General features: G+C 44.2%; 1 protein-coding gene across 1 annotated transcript in view; it reads left to right on the forward strand.

Moving 5' to 3' along the window:
- Window positions 1-468: 468 nt before the first annotated feature.
- The window catches only part of LOC139333744 (nuclear factor of activated T-cells, cytoplasmic 1-like), a 55,884-nt gene continuing 31,748 nt past the window's right edge, over window positions 469-24,604 (forward strand). Inside the window, exons 1-6 of the mRNA XM_070966373.1 lie at window positions 469-610; window positions 3,907-4,996; window positions 6,903-7,062; window positions 16,082-16,284; window positions 19,303-19,475; window positions 20,484-20,624. Coding sequence (XP_070822474.1) covers window positions 496-610; window positions 3,907-4,996; window positions 6,903-7,062; window positions 16,082-16,284; window positions 19,303-19,475; window positions 20,484-20,624 — 1,882 coding nt within the window. The 5' untranslated portion in view covers window positions 469-495. The remainder of the gene's footprint in view (window positions 611-3,906; window positions 4,997-6,902; window positions 7,063-16,081; window positions 16,285-19,302; window positions 19,476-20,483; window positions 20,625-24,604) is intronic.

Raw genomic sequence — 24,604 nt, forward strand, 5'->3', positions numbered from 1 at the left:
ACACACACGCACATTTCACTCACCTCCCCACCTCCATCGATGGGATCCCTGGGTGGAAGACATCATCAGGCGGTCCAGGAGGTTGCAGGAGCCGGTCGCGTCATCCCTGGATGGGCGGCGCACTGACGGGAGGACGGAGGGTGTTTTCCAGCTTTAAAAGCACCGGAGCCGGCCCCTCTGACAAACCGCTCTGCGTCATCTACCTGGGGAGACTCTTGAAAGCCTTCGCTGGGCTGAAGAGAGCCAAACTCACCTCAGCCACGGTCTCCTCAGCAGCCCTACCTGCGCCGCTCTCCAGACTCAACATTTACCCGGTTCGTGTGGTGCGCACAGTCGTCCGCGTTGCGCTTCCAAGTTATAACTCGCGTTGCTTTAACTTCAAGACGAATTATGCTTTTATTTGATGGTGTATGAAGTAGTCTAGTGCTTGCATTGTTACCATCGCCGTTGCCGTTATCACCGTCTCACAACCGAAAGTTGCGCATCGCTTGTTGAATGCAGGATACCTTCTGCCTCAGCGTCAATTCCAAGTTCAGCTTTGGAGCAACAGCCGGTAAGGAGCGGGGACTTCTCACCTCTCTCGCCGCCGAGATGAAGTCTGCAGAAGAAGGTAAAACATTTTATTTTGATTTCACGTTTCAGCCAGCGCGCTCAAATATGAATTTTAATTTTAATATGTGTTGACACCAGGTGCCGCGGCTTTAATGTAAACTCACAGGAAACTTGTGCGCTCCTGTGAAGTATAGGTCAAGCGTTTGGAAGGAGCAGCCAGTTTTGGTGAACTGTAATATGATCCGATTTGTTTGTAAAGTTAAGAAAATAAAAATAAAGAAATAAATAATTCCACCTTGGTACAAACTTGAGCAACTGGTGAGTGGCTGACAATATATAGTGTTATTTAGTCACAATAATAGTAATAATATCATAACAAGTCTAAACCATTACTTTGAGAAAACATGTTTTAATTATCTTCTGGTGTTGGTTGCTTTTTTTCTAAAGATATCACCAAATAAATGCCAGACATTTGCTTGATCTTTACTCTGCATAAGGATCAAATTAGCACTTGCTCCAGTATACAGAGTGGCATGCGCCCATTTTACATCCACACCATTAGGTGTCTCCAGCTGTCTTTGCAGGTGCTTCTCATCATGAGCAAAGACTGTTGACGGGGTGACACTGTTGCTGTCACCTGCTGCTCTTGATAAGATCAACACTAAATAATATTAAAAAGTGTGGAGATCGCCTGCCTGTCTGTTCACTCAATGCGCAGCGAGGTCAGAGGTCAGCCAACAGCAACATCAGGGGTTGCCTGAGATTGTGTGGTTGTTTAGAGATGCTTTAGCTTGCAGCATGATTCAGCCTGGGTTTACAATTCAAAGGGAAGTCTTGGTTTTTGAGGCTCTTTGATTCAGCATTTATGGTAGCAAAATTTGATTTGCTCCATCAGAACTCGGTGATAGTCTGTCTCTGTTAATTTACAGAGTCTTCCAGTGCTGATGTCACTGGCTTTTTGTGGATTTTGGGAATTTCATTTTGTCTTTGAGGTTTCAGACGGACGGGTGCGGGCTGTATTATTATTCATTTCAGTCCCTCAGTCCTAGGCCTTGTAATTGGTAACAGACGTGTGTGTATGTGTGCGAGTGAGAGAGTGAGAGAGCTGTGAGCGGTGCGTTCAGGGATGCTGAGTAGTTTGCTTGACAAGGAGACATGCTTAACCACACACAGCTACACCAGTATGCCGAGGGCTGCTTTATTACCACACATATGCATAAACTCAGAGGAACAGACATGTGGATGCAAGCGCGCACACACACACACACACACACACACACACACACACACACACACACACACACACACACTCTACTGATGTTTTGCCATAGCCCACAGTTAGCCATGTGCGATAAGTGGCCCCAGGGTTCTTAGTTCCAGAGGCTGCAGATGACTTCTGTGGGCGACCACCTATCTCTCCCTGAGGTCCCGTCAGTCTGAGCCCGGCCTAGACCACAATCCCCATGGATAAACCCATCCATTCTTTAGTCACGCTGGTTTGGTTGTGGGGAGAGAGCGTTTTGATCGTGATAGCATAATTGAGAAAAATTGTGGAGGACAGAAAGAGCACACTATAATCTGTGTGATAGTCAGTGTTTTCAAATTAACTCTGCTTACACCACATTTTGAATGCACTGCAAACAATTGTAGAGGCTTTGCCTTGAGTGCAAGAGTGAGTCATTTTATTTTTCTTTGATTTGTTTCACCCCACAAATTATGATCTGGTATAATTTTGTTAGTTCAGCAGACGTGACGCATGTGACCCGGAAAAGCCAAGTTTCAAGCTTATGCAGCACACAAGAGTGAAAGCCCCAGTGTGTTTTTGAGTGGGTGTTAGAAGAAGTCGAGTATGAGGTAGCATAGTGTACTGATCGCGCACACATTCAAAGGAAAAAAAATAACAGCTGCAACTCTAAGCAAAGTCAGTCAGGCCTGAAGTAAGGAGGTGTGTCACACCGGGTGGAGTGGGCAGGAGATTATCATCTGTTCAGCACTAGAGGAGGGTAAACCAGAGGAGAAAAGCATCAGAAGAGACTGAGCTGAAGATATAGTAGTCTCTATGTTGAAACTTAGTGTTTGGGGCGGAGATGAGTTTCCAGCATGAAGAGCAAGAGTTTGATTTCAGCGACGTGTTTGAGTACAGCCAACATGTCCAGAATGAGCCTGAGACAGGTAGGCCAATGGAGGGCTTCTTTTCTTTATTGTATGTCCTGTATATTGCACAGTGTGAGGGCACTGCTGTGTACAGTGATCAATAAGGAAAATAACTTCAGAATTCAGTCTGCCATTTGGCATTGTGGTAACCAAACAAAATATGATTACTTTCTGTGTCCTTTGAGTCTCTGTTTTGAAGAAAGTTTTCAGAAATGATTTTCTATAATGTGCTTGGACATTGTGTTAAGTGATTGGCACTGGCCACCTGTGAGAGGTGTCCTATGCTTCACTGAACTTGTGGTATATTGAACTTGTCTGTTGCACATCGCATAATCACCTCTGAAAATAGACTCTCATAAACTAATTTTAGACTGCCCACCCACATATTATGCGGTGTGTGACAGATTCATCATTTCATGTGATACACAGCATTGTGGTTAACAAATATAGCACGCTGCATCAAGGGGATTGCCCTTCACTGGGTTTCAGACCAAATGGTATTCATTCTTTGACCACTTTTAGCCTCATTGACGTTATCAATAAAAGGCAGACATGAGGTTAACAACTGTTGACACAGTGGCCAGCTGCTACAAGGCTAACTGAGGATTCATATCTGCTAGGCTGCATGTGCCCCCACTGACTGAGGTTGGCAGTCATTGCACTTGTCTGCTTGTGATTTCCTTGCCTACTTGCTTGTGCGTGCCCTTTGTTTGTGTGTGTACCGTGGCGCATCTGTGTGTAACGCTGCAGCAAACTCTCTTTGACTTAATCACAAGCTCAGAGCGATGCGAGAGTGCTAGCAGTTTTCCACAGGGGAGGGCCTAATTCACTCAGTGAGTGATGCAATCAATCAAATAAAGCATCCATCAGCGTTGCTGGAGGAATTCCTGTAGAGTACATATGACAGCAGGGAGTGCCAAATAGAGCCTTAGATGAACTGATCAAACAAACAGAGTAGCTGTGCAGCTCGCGACTACACAGCAACCACATACAGTAACTGCTTTGAGATGATTGCTAAGCTTCTCCAGATGTTTATAAAAAAAAGCGAGGTTGTCATTTGCTGCAAGACAGCTTGTGTCACGGTATTTTTTTCTAAAATCATTACATTATCATCATAATGTAATGACTGTGAACATTTGCAGTGGCATGTAGCCATATAGTATACTTCCATATATTTAAAATGTACTTCTCTCTTTTCAGATGCATACAGCTACACACCGAATGTCAGCTTGTCCCTTCCACTGGGCATGGGCAACCCCTGTCTGGCTACCCAGTACCACACTTTACAGTCCAGCCCAGTCATCTCAGTCTCCTCTTGCCACCAGACAGGCTACAGCCTCCAGAATGATAACCATGCAGCATCAGGCTATTACCTGCCCCACGGCCTGAGGCCCAATGGGGCCCCAGCCCTGGAAAGCCCCCGTATTGAGATCACTGCCTACAGCCAGTATCCCGAGGATGAGGTAGAAGAGAGCAGCAGTGAGGACCACATCATCAAACGAGGCGTTAACTCCATCGTGACGCTGACACTGCCCAATGCAGATGGCTACCGTGACCCCAGCTGCCTCAGCCCTGCGAGTAGCGTTTCCTCACGTAGCTGTAACTCTGAGGCGTCCTCTTACGAGTCCAGCTTCTACAACTACGACAATTCCCCACAGAACTCCCCCTGGCAGTCTCCTTGCGTCTCACCCAGAGGCTCATCCTCACTCCTTTCCTGCCCACATGCCAGCGGTCCTGCAGCTTCCCCTCACCACTCGCCCTCCACCTCCCCCCAGATAGGAGCTGTGGCAGAGGAAGGCTGGCCAGCGCAACCTCGTGGCTCCAGGCCTAACTCCCCTTCCTGCAGTGGAGGCAATGGCGGCGGTATAGGGAAGAGAAAGTACAGCTTCAATGGCACCCCCTACCGTCAGACATCTTGCTCACCCATCCAGTCGCCCACCCTGTCCCCACATGGATCCCCTAGGGTCAGCATCACAGATGAGAACTGGCTCGCCAACACCAACCAGTACACCAACTCTGCCATTGTGGCTGCCATCAATGCTCTAACCACAGATGGAGTGGTAGACATGACAGAGGGAATCCCAATCAAGACACGGAAGACCATGCTGGACCACACATCCACCATGAGCCTAAAGATGGAGCCTGGTGGCGAAGTGCTAGGTCCTGATGGGGAGCTCTGCCATGAGGACTACCCCTCACGCATGGCCATCAAGAAGGAGAACTACTCGGGGGGGTTCCTGGATGTGCCTCAGCATCCGTACTCCTGGTCTAAACCTAAGCCTTACCTCAGGTGGGTGGAGCTGCATCAACAACTCAGTAGTACTGTAAAAAAGTTGAACATACTAGTCCACCAGACACCCCTTATATTTATTGATTGAACCACTCAATGTAAAACCAACCTGGCAGTCTTGCCTTTAAATTGACTTGAGAAGACAGTGAAGCACACATGTATTTACTAACTTAGACGGACTAATGTTTTCTAACATTCTGCTTAATGATTGCAACAAGATTTTTAGACAGAGCAAAGAAAAAAGAATTCTTCCAATAATGCTAAAACTTCTCCATTGTCTTTTTGTTTCCACGTTTAGTGTTTATTTAAAGACAAGAGTGTTGTAGTTTTTAATCTTCAAAGGCCATATCAAAAGGCAGAGATCCTAAAGTTACTGCACTCCCAAAAAAACTTCTATCTGAAGATCAAAACTATTTCATAAATCATATTTCACAGGGAGGAGCTGCTCGGCATGTGTGTGTCACTGTTACTATAGCAACCCACACACAAATAGAAGAATGCATATAGACGCAATGTTTATGCTGACAAATTTGCACATGCACTCAACTATATCATTGATTTTTGACGTTTTTGACTAAGATAAGCTTTTTCAGTTTCAAGTTGTGTCCCTCGTGGCATTTTTTCCAAGCCAATAACGCACTTTCCTGTCGGAAATCAAGTGTTTGATTAAGATAGTGAGCAACAGGAAGTAATGGTGACAGGCCTGGCTGAAGGGGAAGCAGTCTGTGGGTTAATCAGCCGGCTTGCTTCTCTGGTCTGTCGCGCCGTCAGCCCATCTCTTTTTGTGTAGCTAGCCCTGATGTCATGCACTGACTGGGCAGATAAAGCCCTGCGGGGGGAAATCAGTTCATTTTGGGTCAACAAACAGCCCCTAAGTTCCACAAAGATGCCATAGATTGGTTTCAGTTGAGCCACCCTTCAGGTCAGGGTTTTGCGTTTGCCAGGCATCCGGCATGCAGAAATATTGTCTTGCATGTGTTTGTTTTGGTTTAGATATCTCCACGGTGTTCACATGGGAAGCTCTGACTCTCCATCTCGAGAACAATGATGTTAAGAGAGGCCAGCTGTAGCTCTGAGAAAGAGATATCAAGCTCCAAGGCACGGTGCACTGCTGACCTTATCCTTTGTATAACTCCATTGTATCTAATACAAGTGTGGTGGGCTGTGCTTTAGACTTTTACAGTTATCAAATTGGGATGGATAATAATTGTATAAGGAAGAGGAGGATTTCCAGATTAGTATTTTTGCCCTAGAAATATCTGTCCTCCCACTGTCACTTAATTAATTCCCTGTGTCTGTGTCCACCTGTTACACCAATATGCAAAACATACTGCTCTTAAACCAGGGCACATTCGCCATTCATGCATCTTTCATGAAAGGGGCCACTGATTATAACCCAGGCCAAGGAATTATGGACGTAAACGAATGACTTCAATTGATTCGATTATAGACCATGATGAAATGGAGAAGGATCAAGCCAGTTGGATTACACTAAAGTGTCCTAATTTGAGGCTAATTTAAAGCAAGTTCAGAGCTTTCTGATTTAGACTTCCTTGGCAGCGATGTGACCGTGGAAAAATGCAACCCTTACAGTTCCCCCCTTTGGCAAATCAAATTTGACTACAGTTTTAAGAATAGAAGAGAAGAGATGAGAAAAAAGCATACAAAGTTAATCATGTTTTATTCCAAGAAACCTAGAAATGTAAAACACAGCACTTCCTGTTTTTCAGGAAAGAATAACTACACAGTGGGTGTTTAGCACTGACAGTGCAGAACTTTCATAGACTAGATAAAAGTTGTTTCACTATTATATCAATCAGCAGTGTGTATATATATATATATATATATATTTTTTTTTTTTTTTTTTTTGTCCTAATAATAATATATGTCCGAATTGTCACTGCAGCCCATCTCTGCCAGCTCTCGACTGGCAGCTTCCATCCTGCTCTGGCCCGTACAACCTACAGATCGAGGTGCAGCCAAAGTCCCACCACAGGGCCCACTATGAGACTGAAGGCAGCCGAGGGGCGGTGAAGGCGCTGTCTGGTGGCCACCCCGTTGTGCAGGTATGTCACCAACACTGTTCGCCAGCAAAGTTTTTGAATGAGATCTTTTCACTGTACACACTGCTGTTTACTAGAGACAAGGTCAGCTTTGTGTGTTTAAACCGTGTAATAATTTGCTGTCATTACAGCATAAGTGGTAACACACAGACAAGTGCATGCTGATTAATGGCACTTTTCTCTCCAACAGCAAGCTAGTGACATGGATGTTTGGCTGTAGTTGACTTTATGACAGTATGTAGTCACAAAGTAGAGTCAGAGCAGCCATGTCATTTCTTTTATTAGTCTAGACCGTGAAATTCTCTCGCTATTTCTTTTATATATATATAAAAGCTTCGTTTGATTATTCTGGAGAAATAACAAATTACTTAGATAAGATGTATCAAAGAAATCAGAAAAAAATTAGATTCCAGCAGCCTGTCTCCACACATCAAGCCGAAAATGAGATAGTGTAGTAGAAACAAACTACTAGTCAGTTATTTTAAATTTTAAACTATTCACTGTGTCATGACATTATCATTGCAAACATGTCGAGCCACTTATGCTCTCAAAGGCCCTCAAGCGTTTTCAGTAACTTTTGACGGCTGTGGCAGTGTCCCCACAGTCTGTACGCTTCTGTATGTGCTTGTAGACTGGGTTATTAATGCTCCCTGAAGCTGGGAGTCAATCTACTGCTGCAAAAGTTCACCCTGATGAGCAGCAGTGCATGCTGACTCAATTAGTATAGAGCAGAACCATCGCCTCTCACTATTGTACTTGGCGACCACTTAAAGAACACGCGTCAGTCTCACCAGCAGCACAACACAGAGCTCCTTTCTCTGCTACGCTGTCATAACACGGTGCTGACATCTCAGTTTACTCAAGGTGGGGATCCAGCAGTGTGTGTGCGTCCTTAAGTTTAAGGGTCAATTTGCCTATAATGTTCAAAATGAGACTGCATTTAACCTGATAATAACTGGGGCATTACATTGACGACGGTTTTGTTACAGACTGGGTTTACGGGTTTCACGTGGCTGATATTCTACCTTTCGTGTGGCCAAAGCAAACACTGCATGCTGAGAAACACTTTTTTGACCCATACAGTTTCAAGTCGGTGGTCCATCCTTTTCACACACGAAGCATTCGACGCTGTTAGCGCCACAGCTGTTTTGTAAATAGATGTTGTCAGCACATCCTGGTCTGCTCAATGTCAAACACAGTTGACAGCTGTTAGCCAAGGTGGCGTTATAAACAGGCCTGTCAACGTTCAGGTTTTCTCTGTAAATACAGGTAATCATTCCCCTTCATTACAAACCTTTGTATATCAACATGCGGGTGAATTCAACATTTCATCCTTGCGCCTCCATGTGAGGCTGACCAGACTGAGCCTGCCATGCACAGCTGTGGCTGGCAGGTGAGACTGGTTTTGATACAGTTTACATCACTTTCTGACTCACTTCAGGGGCCAGAGCAAAAAGTGGTGAGTAAGCATCCTGTGTGTCTTTGCACACGGAGCGTTGTCCTCATATAGACTGATGACTTCAGTTGTTTACTTCAAACTACAGAGGCACCAATTCATTGCCAGCTTTGCGAGGATGTTTGCAAGTCTTACCGTGTATGTCGAGCAATTATTAGTAAGAAGTAGTCATGGAGAAAATATGAATACAGCTGCTTTACTATCACACCTCTCCCAGACTCGCATAGCTCACACTTTACTCTTACTTTTCGGCAAGGGATGATTTATGCCTCTGATAATTCATGTGCAGCCAACTGGGATATCTCGAGGGTTTCAATGCAGTGGAAATCACTGGAAGCGTGGCAGCTGGCAGAGAGATAAATCTATAAAGATTACACAATTGTGTATACATGCTAGAGGGTAAAATACAGAAGAAGCGCATGTACTGTATCTTCAGGGAGATTTTGAACAGTTTGGAGTATATAATCTCTCCTAAAACTTGACTGTCTCACCATCTCTTAGTCTTTGTGTGAAATCATGTTGTTGTATTCTTGGAGGATAGGGCATGGTGTCGTCCCCTGTGCCCTGTGGTAATGAGTGGCAGGCGCTGGATAGGTGAGGTGCAGTCAAGGAGAATGAGTCATTAATGACATGGGGATACGGGTGTAGGAAGCAGCTAAGGAAGTGTGTGTGTGTGTGTGTGTGTGTGTGTGTGTGTGTGTGTGTGTGTGTGTGTGTGTGTGTGTGTGTGTGTGTGTGTGTGTGTGTGTGAGAGAGAGGACATTTTTGGATTTTTGGACTCTTCGTCACTTTTGTACAGACCTTCAAAGGGCTGTTTGAGAGTTCAGATTTGGTTTTAAGGGGTAGGTTAGATTTAGGCTTAGGGTTGGGGTTAGGCATTTAGTTGTGATGATTAAGGTTAGGGCAACTGTCATGGGAATGCATTACGCCAATGAGTGTCCTAACAAGGATAGAAGTATAAGTGTGTGTGTGTGTGTGTGTGTGTGTGTGTGTGTGTGTGTGTGTGTGTGTGTGCGCGCGCTGTGGACTCGAGCGAGTAGAGAGAAGGGGCAGAGGGAGTCACCAGGCAGCTGGGGCTTGGCTGCCCCTGGAGATGCTCTGTATCCTGCTGATTAGGGCTTGGGTGGCCCTGAGGTTGGCTGAGCATGGCGCTGGTGGGGATGATGTGGTGGCGGAGTGCTGGATAGGAGTCAGAATCCCAGAACCCATCGGACGCCACCTCCCCTTTCCATGCACCGGTGCCTCCCTCCCCCCGGGGGCCTGAGGATGTCACTCCTCGTGAACCGTTCATCCTTCAACCATCTCCCAAACCCACACCAGCAGGCCTCCCTCGGTTGAAGCCCAGTCATCCACAGCTCTTGTTTTTTTAACTCATGGATGATCAGACACACGCGCTGTGAGTGATGGTGACATGTGTGTTGGAAAGCAACACTGGATAAAAAAACAGCAAGATGAAAAACATGAAGGGATACACTGTTTTTAGAGCTTACAATGTCCTCTGGGAAGACAGCAACTGACAGGTAGTCAAACCAAGATACTCAGCTGCTCATTTACTCTTGTTTTCTCTTCATTCAAAAACGATCAGAGGTGTTGTCTTGATGAATGTTTGAAGTCAGTAAATTAAGCATCAGTAAGGTCTGACATCATCCTAAACTGCAGCGGATCAACCACAAAGCATTCAGTGCTATTCACCGCACAGGATGGAGAGTTTGTGGGATGGATGGAGAGAATGGAGTGTCTGTACTCCAGCCGCACACCAATGAAAACCTCTAGATTATGGGTTGCCTCGAGTCATTACCCCTCTGCTGTTTGCACCAGCTCTCTGGGCTTCCTGTTCCAAATCTATCTTCTATCTATTATTCTGGACTCGCACTCTGTCCTTCCCTCATATCCTCCACATCCGCAGCCTTTTAACCTCCTCTCTCCAGATTGGTCCACTTTGTGACCCCCTGCTTTTCCACTTTATTTACTGCAGCAGACCACAACGCCATTAAGGGGATCTAGGGTACTCTATTGGCTCCTCTCACACTGTTCCAGACGCTCCCCTTTCTCACCACAGCTATGCCAAACGTCTACAGGCTGATGATGAGCTGTGCTCAGGAAAAAAAAAACAACCTGGTCTACCTTCAGTCAGAATACCACCATGGCATTGACTGATGGGTTTTTCCAGAGGAGAACAGTGGGGAAAAAAGTGGAATTGGGCCGCATTATTTTCATTGAGCCTATAGTGACCCAGGACATGACCTGGCTCTTATCTAAAATGTGGACTTCAGTAGAAGATGTTGCAAAGGCTTTCAGCCTCAGTCAGGGAATAAACAGACATCCGCCAGGCCCTTAGTAACAGCAGACAGGAACACCTGTGGAGTATTAAAGCGCGCGCAGCGAACAGTGCAGTCCTGCATATGGCTAGTTTGTATAGGATAATGACTGGCCTATAGGGCTTTCCCACTCACGCATACACACACTCTCTCACTCAGTCTCTCATTAAGTCTAAAGCAGCAACAGACATGGTGTAATTTCAGCAGGATGTGGCCATCATCCCTATTAACGTGTGCGTGACTTAATACCCATCTCCCTTCCTCTGCAACTGTATGTAATGCACATCAAATTTGCAGTATGTTTCCGCCACGACGACATGAAAGACCTTGCCAAACATGTGTTCTGTTCTTCGCATGTGCGGTTTCACCTTGGGATCCGGTGCTGGCTGCGTAATGTCTCAAAAGAAAACCCTGATCCCCATCACCCTATACCATAGCTGCTAATTGCTCATTAAATCTAGTGCCGCCTCTTGTTTGATATTCAAAAGGCTTGGTGTACCCTGTAGTGCTGTTAGAGCTTAGTCAGGGCTGTTATTCGTTGCCCAAAGGGGTATTTATGCCACTCTTAAATTGTGGTTCTCCATCTGCGGGGCTTCCCTTACACTGGTATTGGGCTACCACTAATTACCAGTTAATAGCAACTGGAAAAAATGGAGCGAAATTTGCATCGTTTTCACTGGTCTGAGGTGATAACCAGACAGCCCACAGATTTATGAGGTAAGACACTGGTGGGTATTTGTGCTATTGGGGGTCAGAGCAGTTGTCTGTGCTGTCTTACTCAAATTCTCTGTAGCTTTGGATGATATTTCTTATGGCAGGCTGTGCTGCTAACAAAGTAATTCTTTTTATATGGAATTTGGACCCTCACTGGTCTAGACATGGGCTAGTGCCTGAAACTATGCCCTCAATGACATAACACCAAAGCACTCGGTTCAACAAAAACTTTGAGGGATATGGCTGTTTGGTTGCTTATAAAAGGAGCAGCTTTTGGAGCTATGGGAATGCAGCACATTAAAGGATTGCATATGTTGCCTTATGCATTCAATATGAGGCACTGGAGACATTAGCAGGGCAGAAGGGTGATGGAGTAAAGTCTGGAAGGAGAGACAACTTGGATGAGTGTACATTTAATTGGGTACAGCAGAGGCTGGCTGTGTGACTGTCAGCACTTGACAGAGAGAGGGGAGCGTGATAATGGGAAAAAGCCTGAATCTGCTGTTGTATTTCTCCTCCCCTGCTTCAACCCCCCCCCCCGGCTGCTTCCAGTCGTCTTCTCCCTCTCCTCTCCCCAATTCTCTGCGCCACGTGGACCTCTACGAGTCATGACATTTCTCCAGGCGGTGATGAAATCACTGCAGAGGGATAGAAGGCAGCCCACTGCAGGCCTGTAGAGTGTATTCACACTCAATTTGGAGCCATGGCCAGACACATTTAATTTACCAGCAAGTCATTATTAAACATTACATGTTAAATCCTTTCTTTGAACTATTGAGGCCAGGCGCAGGCAGCACTGAGAATGTCACTATTACTAAATAAATTGAGGGATAAAATGTGCCATGAAAAATATACATGTATATTAATTTTTTGAAAAACAGCCTCCGTTATTATTTTATCACAACTGATTTTCATTGAGTGACGCAAAGAAAATTAGGGGGAAAAAAAAACAAAACAAAAAAACAAAACAAAAGTTTTGGTGCTGTATCCCAAAGGCTGAAACTTTCTATACTGATGATGGATCTGTCATGGTCCGCTGGGGGATGAATGGTGGAAAGTGGATGAGATGCACCCTCCTCTCCCTTTTTAGCTCCTCCACATCATCACAACTGACCCAGACAATACAGCTGCACACAATTACACAATTAATGCATCAGCTGCCATATCCGCAATGTTTTACTTGAGCCTCAGCTATCAAAAATGGCTTGTGCAACAGTGGCTTGTGGTGGGAGGTGTAAATGGATCTAGCTGACGCAGTGGCAGAAGTTGGCACCCTGAAACAGCTGCAAATCAAGCCTGGATTCAAACCCAGTTTAGATTATCTCAAAATAAATATACAGTACGTGTGCCAGATAGGCTGCAGTTACAGCTCGAAAGGCTCATCTGCTCAAAATTAGCCAGTCTCTGGTCCAGCCTCACAGGCTGCAATAGACACAAATACAAAGCTGAGGTCACAGGTGTGTGCGTGGAGCCTCTGTCGCCAGCCCACGCTTAAAGTTTACGATACTACCTTGTCTTTTTCCCCCACTCTTATTCTCCCTTTGAGATTAAAATGAAGAAGTAGGTTTTGCCGTGTGCTTGTGGCGTGCGTTCGAGTGAGCATCGCAGGAGTTACGCAGAAGCTAAGGGAGAGGGTCAGAGAGCACATATGGTAAAGAAATCAGGGGAGGTCGCCCAGGGGGGACTAGACCGCCTTTCTTTGCTGCTGGGAAGACCAGCGTCACCAAGAGGACTACCTGACCTCATTAATCACTTCCTCTCCTCCATGAGGTCACTACTGCTCTGAGTGTGGACACCACCATCATTGCGCACTCTCGCAAGATGAGTGAAGGGATAAAGACCCCCCCCCTTCCTCCCTCCTACCTCTCTTGTGGGCCTCCATGCAGCCACGTGGCGGCTGAGGTAATGGTTGGAGGTCAGCGAGAAATCCAAAGAAGTCTACTGAGGCACAAGTGACAGACGACGCGGCTTTGTAGCGTGGCTGCCTGCGTTTTATTAAATCATACGGGGACGTCATGCAATTTAACGCTCCGGTGTTTCAGATTTGTACCTCATGCTCCACCATAGTGCTCTCACGAGTCAATACACAAGTAACTGGTAGCATGTGTGGCTATGGATAATTACCTCTGGTGACACCATAAGTAAAATATAACAAGCAGAGCGGGGTCTGCTGGTGAGATCACCGCATAGATGAAGTGGTCCCTTGGGATGCCAAAACTTCAAGAAGCTCCTGACCTCGGCCTAACTCACTGATGACTAGCATGTGTGACTAGCTCACAGGTCAAGACAGCTGCTAGAGACACTATGTGGAGCTCAAGAGAAAAATAGAACGGCTGGAACTGGAGATGAATGACAGCCTTAGCTTTACCACTCCCTTTGCACTCCCTTGATATCTGAATCAAAGAGCAAAGCGAGATAACCACTGCTGCTGAGATTATTGAAACATATGGATTTAAGCTCTACTCTAGTGTCGAGTCATGTTCTATTTCTACTCAACATAATTAATACTGTGAATTTTTAAACTGGGAAGAAAAGAGAGCACATCCTCTGCCTTGTCCCAAAGATCTGTCTTCAAGTACGGGCCAAAGGCTCTTAATCTTCGGCTTTATTATCAGGCCAGACAACTTTTAACACAGTGTCCAGACAAATTCGTTCTCAAATCAAAAACATTCGGCGTCCACGACACAGTGGCACTAATTTCCATAGACTTCCAATGACGTAGCTCTCCTTCCTCATCCCTCACTGCCCTCAGAAAGGTAATTAGAAAACCATTAATCAGATTATGTCATAGGTTACATGTGGTCTATATTTTGTAATATGACTCAGTCTGTTAGATAAACAAGAGGGGTCTTTTATTCCATTTGACAGTACCACTGTTTTCATGGAGCTCAAAGAAAAATGGTCTGAAGCGATGCGCTGGTGTGTGCCGGAGTAATTGACCAATTTGTGGGATTTTTCAGATGGCCGTGGCTTGGTGAGTGGTGGTCCAGAGTAAGTGATCTCTCACAGAAAATGTCACATGCGGTCAAGTAGCCACCGGGGTGGATCCATGGAGGTCCAGTTAGTTCACTCAGTTTTCTCTTGGTTTGAACCAGATGGATTCTGCGTTTTCTGACAGTTAATGGAGAGACATCCAAGTCCACACCAACATCCGCCCGTGTGATCATACTGGATGACCACTTTGCACTGCAAAGAGCAAGCATATCCTGGGAGGTCTGCAGTGTAACACTCAGTTCCACCAGAAATCCACATTTGGTTGGCAAACGATTCTGGTGAGAAATCCCTCACAAAGTATCAGTTGTCCTTAACCACACTTTGGAATTCGCAGCCCTCTCTGTGTGTTCATATTTTGAGCCATTGCACACTTGGTTAAATCATCAAATAGTGTTACATTTAGACACTGTCACAAAATGATCCAGGGACGCTGAATGTAAACTGGCAGCTACAGTTTATATTTGAAGTGTTGTTGACCCCAAAGTCAACAGTCATTTTCAAACTATGCATAACTATGGAGTTTTTCTTCTCTTTAAAAAAAAAAAAAAAAAAAAAGATTTGATCTTTTTATTACTTGAGCAGTAGCTGCTAATGGAAGTCTTCTAGAGGAAGTGGTAGTTGTTTGAAGTGGTGGTTCTGATACAGGAGTCTCTTTCATCACAGTGGGACACAGTCTCTGAGCTTTAATGGAAATCATAATACATGTTCATAACTGCCCAGAGGCAAAGGGGCTGCACCCCATCTGCATGCCAAGCTCATGAAGTTTTTGGCCATTTAGCATTTCGGTGTAAATTTTGCTGCTGTTTGTATGTAGAGGCAATTAATGCACTCGTATGTGTCGTAGAAATCAGAAGTTGGACATTGAACACAAATGCATGCTATGACTTTTATTCCATTTTATTTACACCAATGTTTTTGAAGTAGTTTTGATTTCATACCATAAATGGAGCTCCCCTATATTTATAAAGGGAAAATAGTATTAGCCCAATCATCAGTTTCATAAACTTTACAGACTGTGAACGTGACATCTTGAGGCAGACCTGAGATGATTGCCCTGATTTCCTATTTTGTCTCTGTAAGGGTCACTTTCCAGTGAGTCACTGTCAACTGCTCGCCTCTCTGTAGGCACTTTTTAATAGCAGCAGTGAGATTTTAATGAACAGTGAAGTGTTGGGAAGCCAACCCCTCCATCAGCCCCCATCCCTCTGTACCCAGGAGATCCCTACCACAGACAGACATCAGAAACATCAAAAAACTTTTTTTCACCCTCCCCTAAAGGAATGTAGAATTAGCTCAAACAAAAAAAAAAAAAAAGCAGCAAAGACCGGAAAAAGGGTCTCCAACCCAACCAAAAACAAACAAAGAAAGGGGGCGTATTTTCACAGCCCCTCTACCATGTCAGAGCTATCATTAAGGCCCCCGTTAACTATCAGTAGCCGATGTGCATTCAATCTCTATTTCCTAAATGAAGGTTTGCCTGAGATGGGGGTCTTAAAACCTGACATTGCCTCTCACCTGGATGCCTTTGTTCTCCCGCCAGCTTTATGGCTACATGGAAAGCGAGCCGCTCACCCTGCAGCTGTTCATAGGGACCGCAGACGACCGCCTCCTGCGACCACATGCCTTCTACCAGGTCCACCGCATCACCGGCAAAACCGTCTCCACCCCCAGCCATGAAGTCATGCAATCCAACACCAAAATTCTGGAGATCCCTCTGCTGCCTGAAAACAACATGAGAGCCATGTGAGTGCTCTCAGACTTTCACCTATCCGTCTTTTTCTTTCCACATTTTTCACTGCTAACCCCTACTTTAAAATACACCCACAAAACACACACACTTCACTCTCTCTGCACCTTCCTTCTTGCTCTACAAACAGAATGGCTGATGATAGGTACTGCACAGTACACACTTCCAAACAGGCCTTCAAAACTGAGATCTGTGCTTTCACCCCAGGAGATGCATGATTTCTAAGAAAGTGAAATAAGTACTCACTGTCAACACACTTCACTGGTGACTCAAGTCTGACCAGTGTGTGCAGAGAGTCTAAAGGCTAGAGGCTTGCAGTTGAAACCAGGAGCCCTCACGGAAGTCGAATCTTTTGCTCAAATGATATTTTAAAAAGTAACAGCCAGGTTAGAGCCATGGAGCTCTGAGAGTGCCATGGGTCACCAGTATGATGTAGTCCCATTGTATCAGGCTTAGCCGGCAAAAAGCTGAAAGACGTACTGCACCCCAAAATCCAGATCATACTTTCAAGGTGCTCAATTACTCACACCCCTATAAGCTGCAACATTTTCAGTGTAATTTAAGTCTTTTTGCACTTATGTGGTTAGTAAAACCCAAATAAATATACAGTAAGCATTTTTCACAGCAGATATTTTGACTTATAGTAGGAAACACACCGGTGTTCTGTTAATAACATTAATGATGGTGCCATTCAGTTCAATTATGTATGCAATCACACTTATGTTAGCTAACATTAGTGTTTACCACAAGATTAGCTAGCTAACAAACTAGTTTTCTCTGCCAATTAGGGTGGCTGTCTGCTTCTTATGAGTTCTGGTGGTCAGTGAGCTCAATCAGACATAGACTTTGTGAAAGTGCGGTTAGAATCACATGAAGTACTCCCCTAAATATGATCTTGGTTTACCTTTAAAAACATGAGCATCTGTTTGCTAAGCTGAGGTAAATCGGCCTTGGTCTCTTTCATCCTCCCTCCAGACTTGCAGTAATCCAAGGGGCTGTGCTCTGCAGTGTGTCGTGGGGCTCCGTTCAGACTAGGCAGCACTGAATTTTTTGGACTGGGGCCCAGAACTCTGTGTTATGGATAAAACCACTGTATCTGAACATAGGTTACATAAGGTCGTTACCTCTTACTGGGCCTAAAGTTTGTTCCTCACTGTTTCAGTTTTTAAAATACTTAAATTTTTAGTGAAAAACAGGACATATTTTCATGTTTGTTTAAATGCAGGATATGAGGATATTTATAGGACAGAAGAGTTTCCTGACTGGACAGTGGCCTTCTTGGTTCGATGATTTTAACATTCGTACTGCCTTACAATATCATTTCCAACAATACCGCAAAATCCCTTATATTGTATCATATTTAGGGGCGACCTTAAATTGACTTGACTTAATGTGTCCCTCAGGATGAATATGATATTCTAAAAAATATGCAAAAGGAAGTTTCTTTTCCCCTTTGTCATCAGCACACATGCTAAAGGAAGAGGAGTGAAAGTTCTCTCTTTCTCCGCCGACTGTCGGAAAGGTCAAACACGAAGAAAAGCCTTTAACTGCCTCTTTCCGCTGAGCTGTTTAACAGTCGTCTTGATAAAGCAGCATCCATCTCTCTGCTCTCGTGCCAGCGATCATTTGCTCGCTGTGTGGGATGCAGACAGTCGAGAGCTGCAGTCAAACCTTCAGACGGTTTCAATCTGTCTTTCTTTCCTATTCTAGGAAAGTTCATCTCATACCCACAAAGTGGCTTAATTTAAAGGACATTCTCTTTTGCAAATTCTAACAAATACAGCATAATACATGGTCCTAGACACATGTAACTTAATCAGCAAGGTGATGTAATGCAAGGTAAGATACTGACTGTTATCACTACAGTTACTATGACTGAGTTGTTTTTAAGCTCACATATTGAGCATGCCTTATTACATTGCTGGCAGAGAATCGCTTTCATCTAGTCTAAACGTTTCCCTGCTGAAGATTTAACTGTCCCACATCTCAGGTTATATAGGCTGTGAATACTCACCCATGATGTCCATCATCCTGTGTTAGTTTCAAAGCTATATGCACAGCAGAACACTTACATCATGCGAGGCTGATAAGGAGTGGGTGGTCAGCGTAGCATATTATTTTCTCTTATTTATTCAAATTGTCCAAACCAAAGTCAAGGGGAGAAATGGTATAAAACCTGACATTTACCATGTTCCAGGAAAAGTGCCCAAAAGCTACCATGTAAAATAATTGAAATGCCAAACCATATCCCATTCATATTCCCTCACTTTTTTTAACCAGCCACACTAGTTTTATGTAAATTCATGAAAGGCCACATCTGAAAATGAATGCCTTTTTCCACGTTGAAAAGGGAAACAAAATTTACCCCTTTACCTCCCAAATTGTGAAATGAAATTAAAAAAAAAAGACAGACAGCTCAGTAAAGGGTCTGCTGCTACACGTGGCAATGATTAGCAGCAGATTTAAACCCTAAATCCATGAAGTGTAAGGCTTGAACGGTGTGAAGGGACTGCAGAGGCTCGGTGCACTCAGATAGCAGTAAAGTGACTTTGCGTACGCTGAGTGCAGCTGATGGCACCGGGTCTGCTCAGTCCAGGGGATTCCTCCAGAGAACTGCTAATTCTTGGACCACCGTGACCCTTTAAAAATCTGATGTGAAGTCATTAATGTCCAACTCTGTCTTTGATGACATGCTGGATTAATAATGACACGGTCATGCTCCAGTGAACTTCCAGTGCATGATCTGTAACACCAGCGGGGACTTCACTGCTGGTCTTAATGTGCAGCAACTGTGCTCAGTGTCTCGATTTTAACAGCCAAAGTCAAGGATTTGACTCTGGCTCCCATTTCAGCCTTTGTCCAAACCGCACTTTGTACAGAAAATAATCTATAGGAAGTATCCTGTCCTTGAAAACCAAAAAATCCAAAAGGGTCACCTTTCTGTTACCTTCTATTTATAATGTCATCTTTGAAATCTGGTTTTGAAATTTTGCCCTTCCCTGCCTCTGTTCCAGAATTGATTGTGCAGGGATCCTGAAGCTGCGCAATTCGGACATTGAGCTTCGCAAAGGGGAAACCGACATTGGACGTAAAAACACACGTGTGAGACTGGTGTTTCGCGTGCACATCAACCAGCCCAACGGCAGGACGGTGTCCCTGCAGACTACTTCGAACCCCATTGAATGCTGTAAGTCACACACACTGACACACAGAAATAAACTCACAAACTGCCATGCCTTTTCTCTTGGCCTCCCACATAAGCAAAAGGTGGCATCTATTGTTTTAATCCAGTAAACTGAGCTACAATTTTATTACCTTCTGGAGCAAATCCAGTGCCTCTGTATCCAATAAGCTTTATATGATCAAAGCTATTTTTCAGTGCAATAGATGTATTGTATATGATGCCAGACACACGTGTTATCTATCTCAATTCCCATTTTATGACTGAATGCACAAGTTATTGTGGTAAGACTACCCCATTAGCACAGGTTCCACAAAGGTCATTTGCCAGCCCTGGTTTTGGCATGGATGACTGAGCACATTGAAAGAAACCTCTGTTTCTTTGTCATTCATTTGTGTATATAGGTGTGATGTTATTTGCAACCAAGGAAGCCAATAAAATTTAGATGGTGAGACAGAGCTGGCATTATAGTTTATGGTCCAAAGTGGATGTTAATCAGAGTTGGTTCATCTTAACCATAAAAGGTTTATTTAGTGATTTCTTTAGTGCTTTATTTTCGAGAGCTTTTATTCCAAAATTATGCAATGGGCTAATGGATGAAATACATAGCTATGTCATAATAAATATATGTGTTTCTGGCTGTAAATTTGGTCACCGAATCCCAGAGGCTAAAGGTGACTAGCTAGCCACGTTTATAGAAAGCAAAGACAGGTGGTTGGCTGTCAGCTACTTGATGGAAAATAATGACTAAGGACCTGACCATGAAAATATTGTTTTGATCAGTTGACCGCCTTCTTCGATGTCATTTAAGGAGCAGCTGTTGGCCGAAAACCTCTTAGCTAGGGGTCATGAAATCATTATAATAAAGCTGATAAGCCTGTTTCCCTAACCAACAACTGCTGTTTTACTGGCTGTGTGCTGGGCTCATGCTTCTTGGACTTGATGGAGCTCCGGCAGTGAGCTTATGTGGGCTCACACACTGCGTTGAAATGTGTGTGCATTTTCCTCCAACAGCCCAGCGCTCAGCTCAGGAGCTTCCCTTGGTGGAGAAGCAGAGTATGGATAGCTACCCTGCCACCGGAGGCAAAATGATGCTCCTGACTGGCCTCAACTTCCTCCCTGACTCCAAGGTGGTGTTTGTGGAGAAGGCCCAGGGTAAGCTGCCATCACCAGACCATGTTTACTGCCTCTAATTTCCCCTCCTAATATCTCTTTCAAGCGTCCCTCTCCCTCTCTGCCTCCGTCGCGTTTCCTCAGTCTCTCCTCCCGTCAAAATAGAGCAGGCCATGCCAGAGAGCCACATGTGGTGTGCATTAAGCCACTATATTTTTAACCAAAGCGTATTTACATTTGCTGAAGTTTCCATTGCCTGTTCACTGGTGCTCGCCACAAGTTAAGGAATGAATCACAACCAGGGCATGTGCAACGTCTCTGTCTCTCACTTTCCCTCTCTCCCTCGCTGCCTCTCCCTCCCTGACTCCCTTGCTTTCGCCATTTAACCCTTTCGCTTACAATCACTACTGTAGCTCCCTCTTCCACATATGCTAGCAGACACTCACCCTGACTGCATGTCACTGAGTCATGGTGAAGAGGCTATTCCCTTCATTCCTTGTTGTCCAGATTTTTCGCTGTTTCCTCCCTGCGTGGGAGGGAGCAATCGTAAAAACACCACTGATCAAGTTTGCAAGTGAGCGATCATTTCCTTGATTGCACCCACTAAATCAAGGTCAAGCACCATGATACCTCTCCTGAAACACGATGCTGCTGCTCATCATGATGATGAGCAACAAGAAAGGAAAGATGACAGAGCTTTGATAGAATCCAAAGAAGGACACTCTTAAATAATCATTGTAGCCCGTACAGTAGAAAGAAAAAGAAAACGGGACCGGCTTTCATCTTCTGCCTAATCAAATTTAAATGATTTACTTGTCAGCTGTTTGTGCTTAAATCCACCGACAGTCCTCTGTGGATCACTGAATTCAAAGTCTGAATCAGTAGAAAATACTTGAACCCTTCATCACTGCTTTAGCACACTCAAAGTTGAGGCTTCAGTCATTGCTCACTGCCCCCTCCAATTAAAAAATGTCATTAACAACAGCTTGAAAAAGAAGCTGAAAGAACAGACAACAAAATGTCTTCTTCTTCTCTACACTCCCCTGTGAGTTCTCTTAGGGGTTAAGGGATAGGCAGAGGTGGGGTGAGAGGGGGTGGATGAACTTGATAATATGGGGTCTCCCTCCTCCTGGCTTGACTTAGTCATGGAGGGGGATCCCCTGGAGAGGAAAGCCCATGCATACACAACACCTTCACTTCTCCACTCCCTGAAATTTGAGACTCATGACCCATTCTAGATTGTATTTCCCTTTTTTCACCACTTCCTGTCTACCTTGGGTTCTCTGTGTCCTCCTTTTTTCTCATTTCATTCTCAGTTCTTCTTACCTCTCTCCTGGATACCCGTTAAAGACATTAGCTGATGTGGAGCTCTGCGCTAGCGGGATCCCCACACTCGTGCCTGCCATCGACATTTCAGTGGTTTGTTTTCCGTCTCTGTGGTGTCGAGAAGAGGAGAGAGAGATCGAAAGAGAGGTTGTCTGTCTACTACTTAGTCTGCTTTTATGTAAACTTTAATGACCCACCACTTCCAGGGTCTCCTAAGTCAAAAAGCCCATTACAGACCGACGTACACACTCTACACACATGCGCCCACAGGAACACATACATCACTCACTAATGGCAACTATCTATGAGCAAGTATGAGTGTGGAAAAGTACTCATGTCCCAAATACACTGCAAAATATTGTCTTTTGGCATTTTAATCAGAGAATCCTGCTGTTTCATGAAGGTTCTCAGACTTAAAATTTCTCTGATTGTTGATTTAGAAGGCCCAAACTGGGATGAGGAAAAAAGAAGCCAATAAAATTATAATTATATTACAGATTTATTCTATAACTTTGGTTTTATTTTCCTCTGGAAAAGTTCATGACTAAAAGCACCCATGAAATACAGAGCATTGCACCGCAATAATTACTACTCGCAGACATGTGCTTACACACACACACACACACACACACACACACACACACACACACACACACACACAGTGGGACACACACATGCGTATGTACAGCCGAGCTCTTTGTACAGCACGACACCAATCACTGCTTTTGCCACAGTGGTGACAGCCATTACTGTTGCTGCCATCAAAGGTCAGGACGGCTGCTCACTTTCCAAAATTGACTCCAATAAACACCTTCCAGAAAATTCCACAAATCCTAAGGAGCAACAGACGGTTTTTGAGTGTCCCAGTCCAACTTGTGTGAATAATTATATACAGTTCAAATCATCCAAGTTGAGTCAGAGGGAGATCACACACAGCACAAAAGCTTATTAGCACAAATGAGACAGTTGTAAATCATAAATTCATGTATTTCTTTAACCGTTCCCATTTTCTTTTGCACAGTCTACAATGTAGCTGCTTTTAGTATAAACACACCCAGATGCCTGTTTTGGAATTGCCTGCAGATTACAATTCATTACAGATCTCTTAAATAATGAATGACATCGACATTTGAGAGATTGTCTCATTAACAGTTTCTGGTTTAGTGATGAGAACAGAGACACCAAAAACATAGACTAGTCCTTGGCAAAGCCTTGACACTGGTGCTCCGTGTCGCCACTTTAGTTTACGCTTGTTTAGGGACCGTGGCCGAACTATCTGAAAAGGGACAAAATGATTATTAATTTGAGAAACATCAAGTAGCATCAAGTAGAAAAGCTACCAGGGACAAATTTGTATTTTTTAAAGCAAAAAATAAACGAATGAAAAGGCAAGTAATAAACTTGACTACCTCTAAAATTAGACTTAATGTTAAGTTAAATGTTTAAAAGCGTTTTTAGTCTAAAATAAGGTCTACTTTATAATTCTGTTTTATATTAGTATTTCTGGCTAAAGCATACAATAGTATGTGCTTTAATACTACCATTTTGCAGCAGTGCAGAGAATCTGTGAAGGGAATATAGCTGATTTTGGTGTTATCATGGGAGAGTAGATAAATGGCAGACCCTAGGAACCTACATGTATTTTTTTTAACATATTATACTGTTAAATCATACCTTCCCTCTGTCTGTCTTTCGCTGCCACTTTAATCCTCCTCTCCTCCTCTCTACATTGTTTTGATTGCCTGTCCGCACCCCCTGAGATGTCCTCAGTATCAAATGAGCAGAGCTTATAGCTGTTGCCACTGCGGGAGACCCTAATGCTCCTTGAAAAATAATTACTTTTACTTCTCAAATGCCACGTCTGTCCCCACTGCTCGCCTTCGTCACCCACAGGATAACTGATGCAAACTCTGTGCATCCACTGCATGCATGAGTGTGTTTGTTGTTGTGTACGTGTGTGCACACTATTGCTGCTAGCCTGCGGGCCTGTTTGCGTTTGGTAGGAAGTGTTTTCAGTGAGTCATCCGCGAGGGATTCCCTGTAGAGGGGAAACGGAAAAGACGAGACCCTCAGAGGGTAGAAGAGAGAAGAGAGAGGAGCGGAAGAAGGGAGGCAGAAAAAGACAGGACTTCCTTAGAAATCCTACTTATAACCTTGCGTGCTGAGACGTCGGAGCATAGAAGTGATCCTATCCTTCCCTGATGTTGACTCTTGTTTAGTTCATGAATGCCAAGTGTAGAGTCAGTTTCTAAAATAAATCAATACAACTGCTTTTCCTACTGTATTTTTTTTTTTTTTTAGTTCGTCACAGACCACACATAGCAGGGAGAGCAAAGTAATCAGACTGAAACTAGATAATGATAGACTCAAGAACCTCAGTCCAAATTTTTGTTTCTGCTGCAATGTAAACAGTCTTTTCAACAGTAATTACTGTTGACATGTATTTTTAATAGGCCTTATCTTTTTTTTTTTTTCTCTCTCTCTACAGTGGAGAGTTGTACCCTTGACGTAGCTGCAGTGTGGACATTTCTGAAACTTTCTGTCTTCTTTTGAATTGTTCTGCTTGGTTCAGGTTTTGCTGTTATTTTATTATATGTATGTGTTGAGGTTGTGTCAGTGTTTTGGTTTGCCCAAATCACTCTTTTGGCACTAGAGTAGGAGGACATACCTGGCGCACCTATTGCAGTGTGTGTTCT

Source organism: Chaetodon trifascialis, chromosome 7 (genome assembly GCF_039877785.1).
Source record: "Chaetodon trifascialis isolate fChaTrf1 chromosome 7, fChaTrf1.hap1, whole genome shotgun sequence".
Lineage (NCBI taxonomy): Eukaryota > Metazoa > Chordata > Actinopteri > Chaetodontiformes > Chaetodontidae > Chaetodon > Chaetodon trifascialis.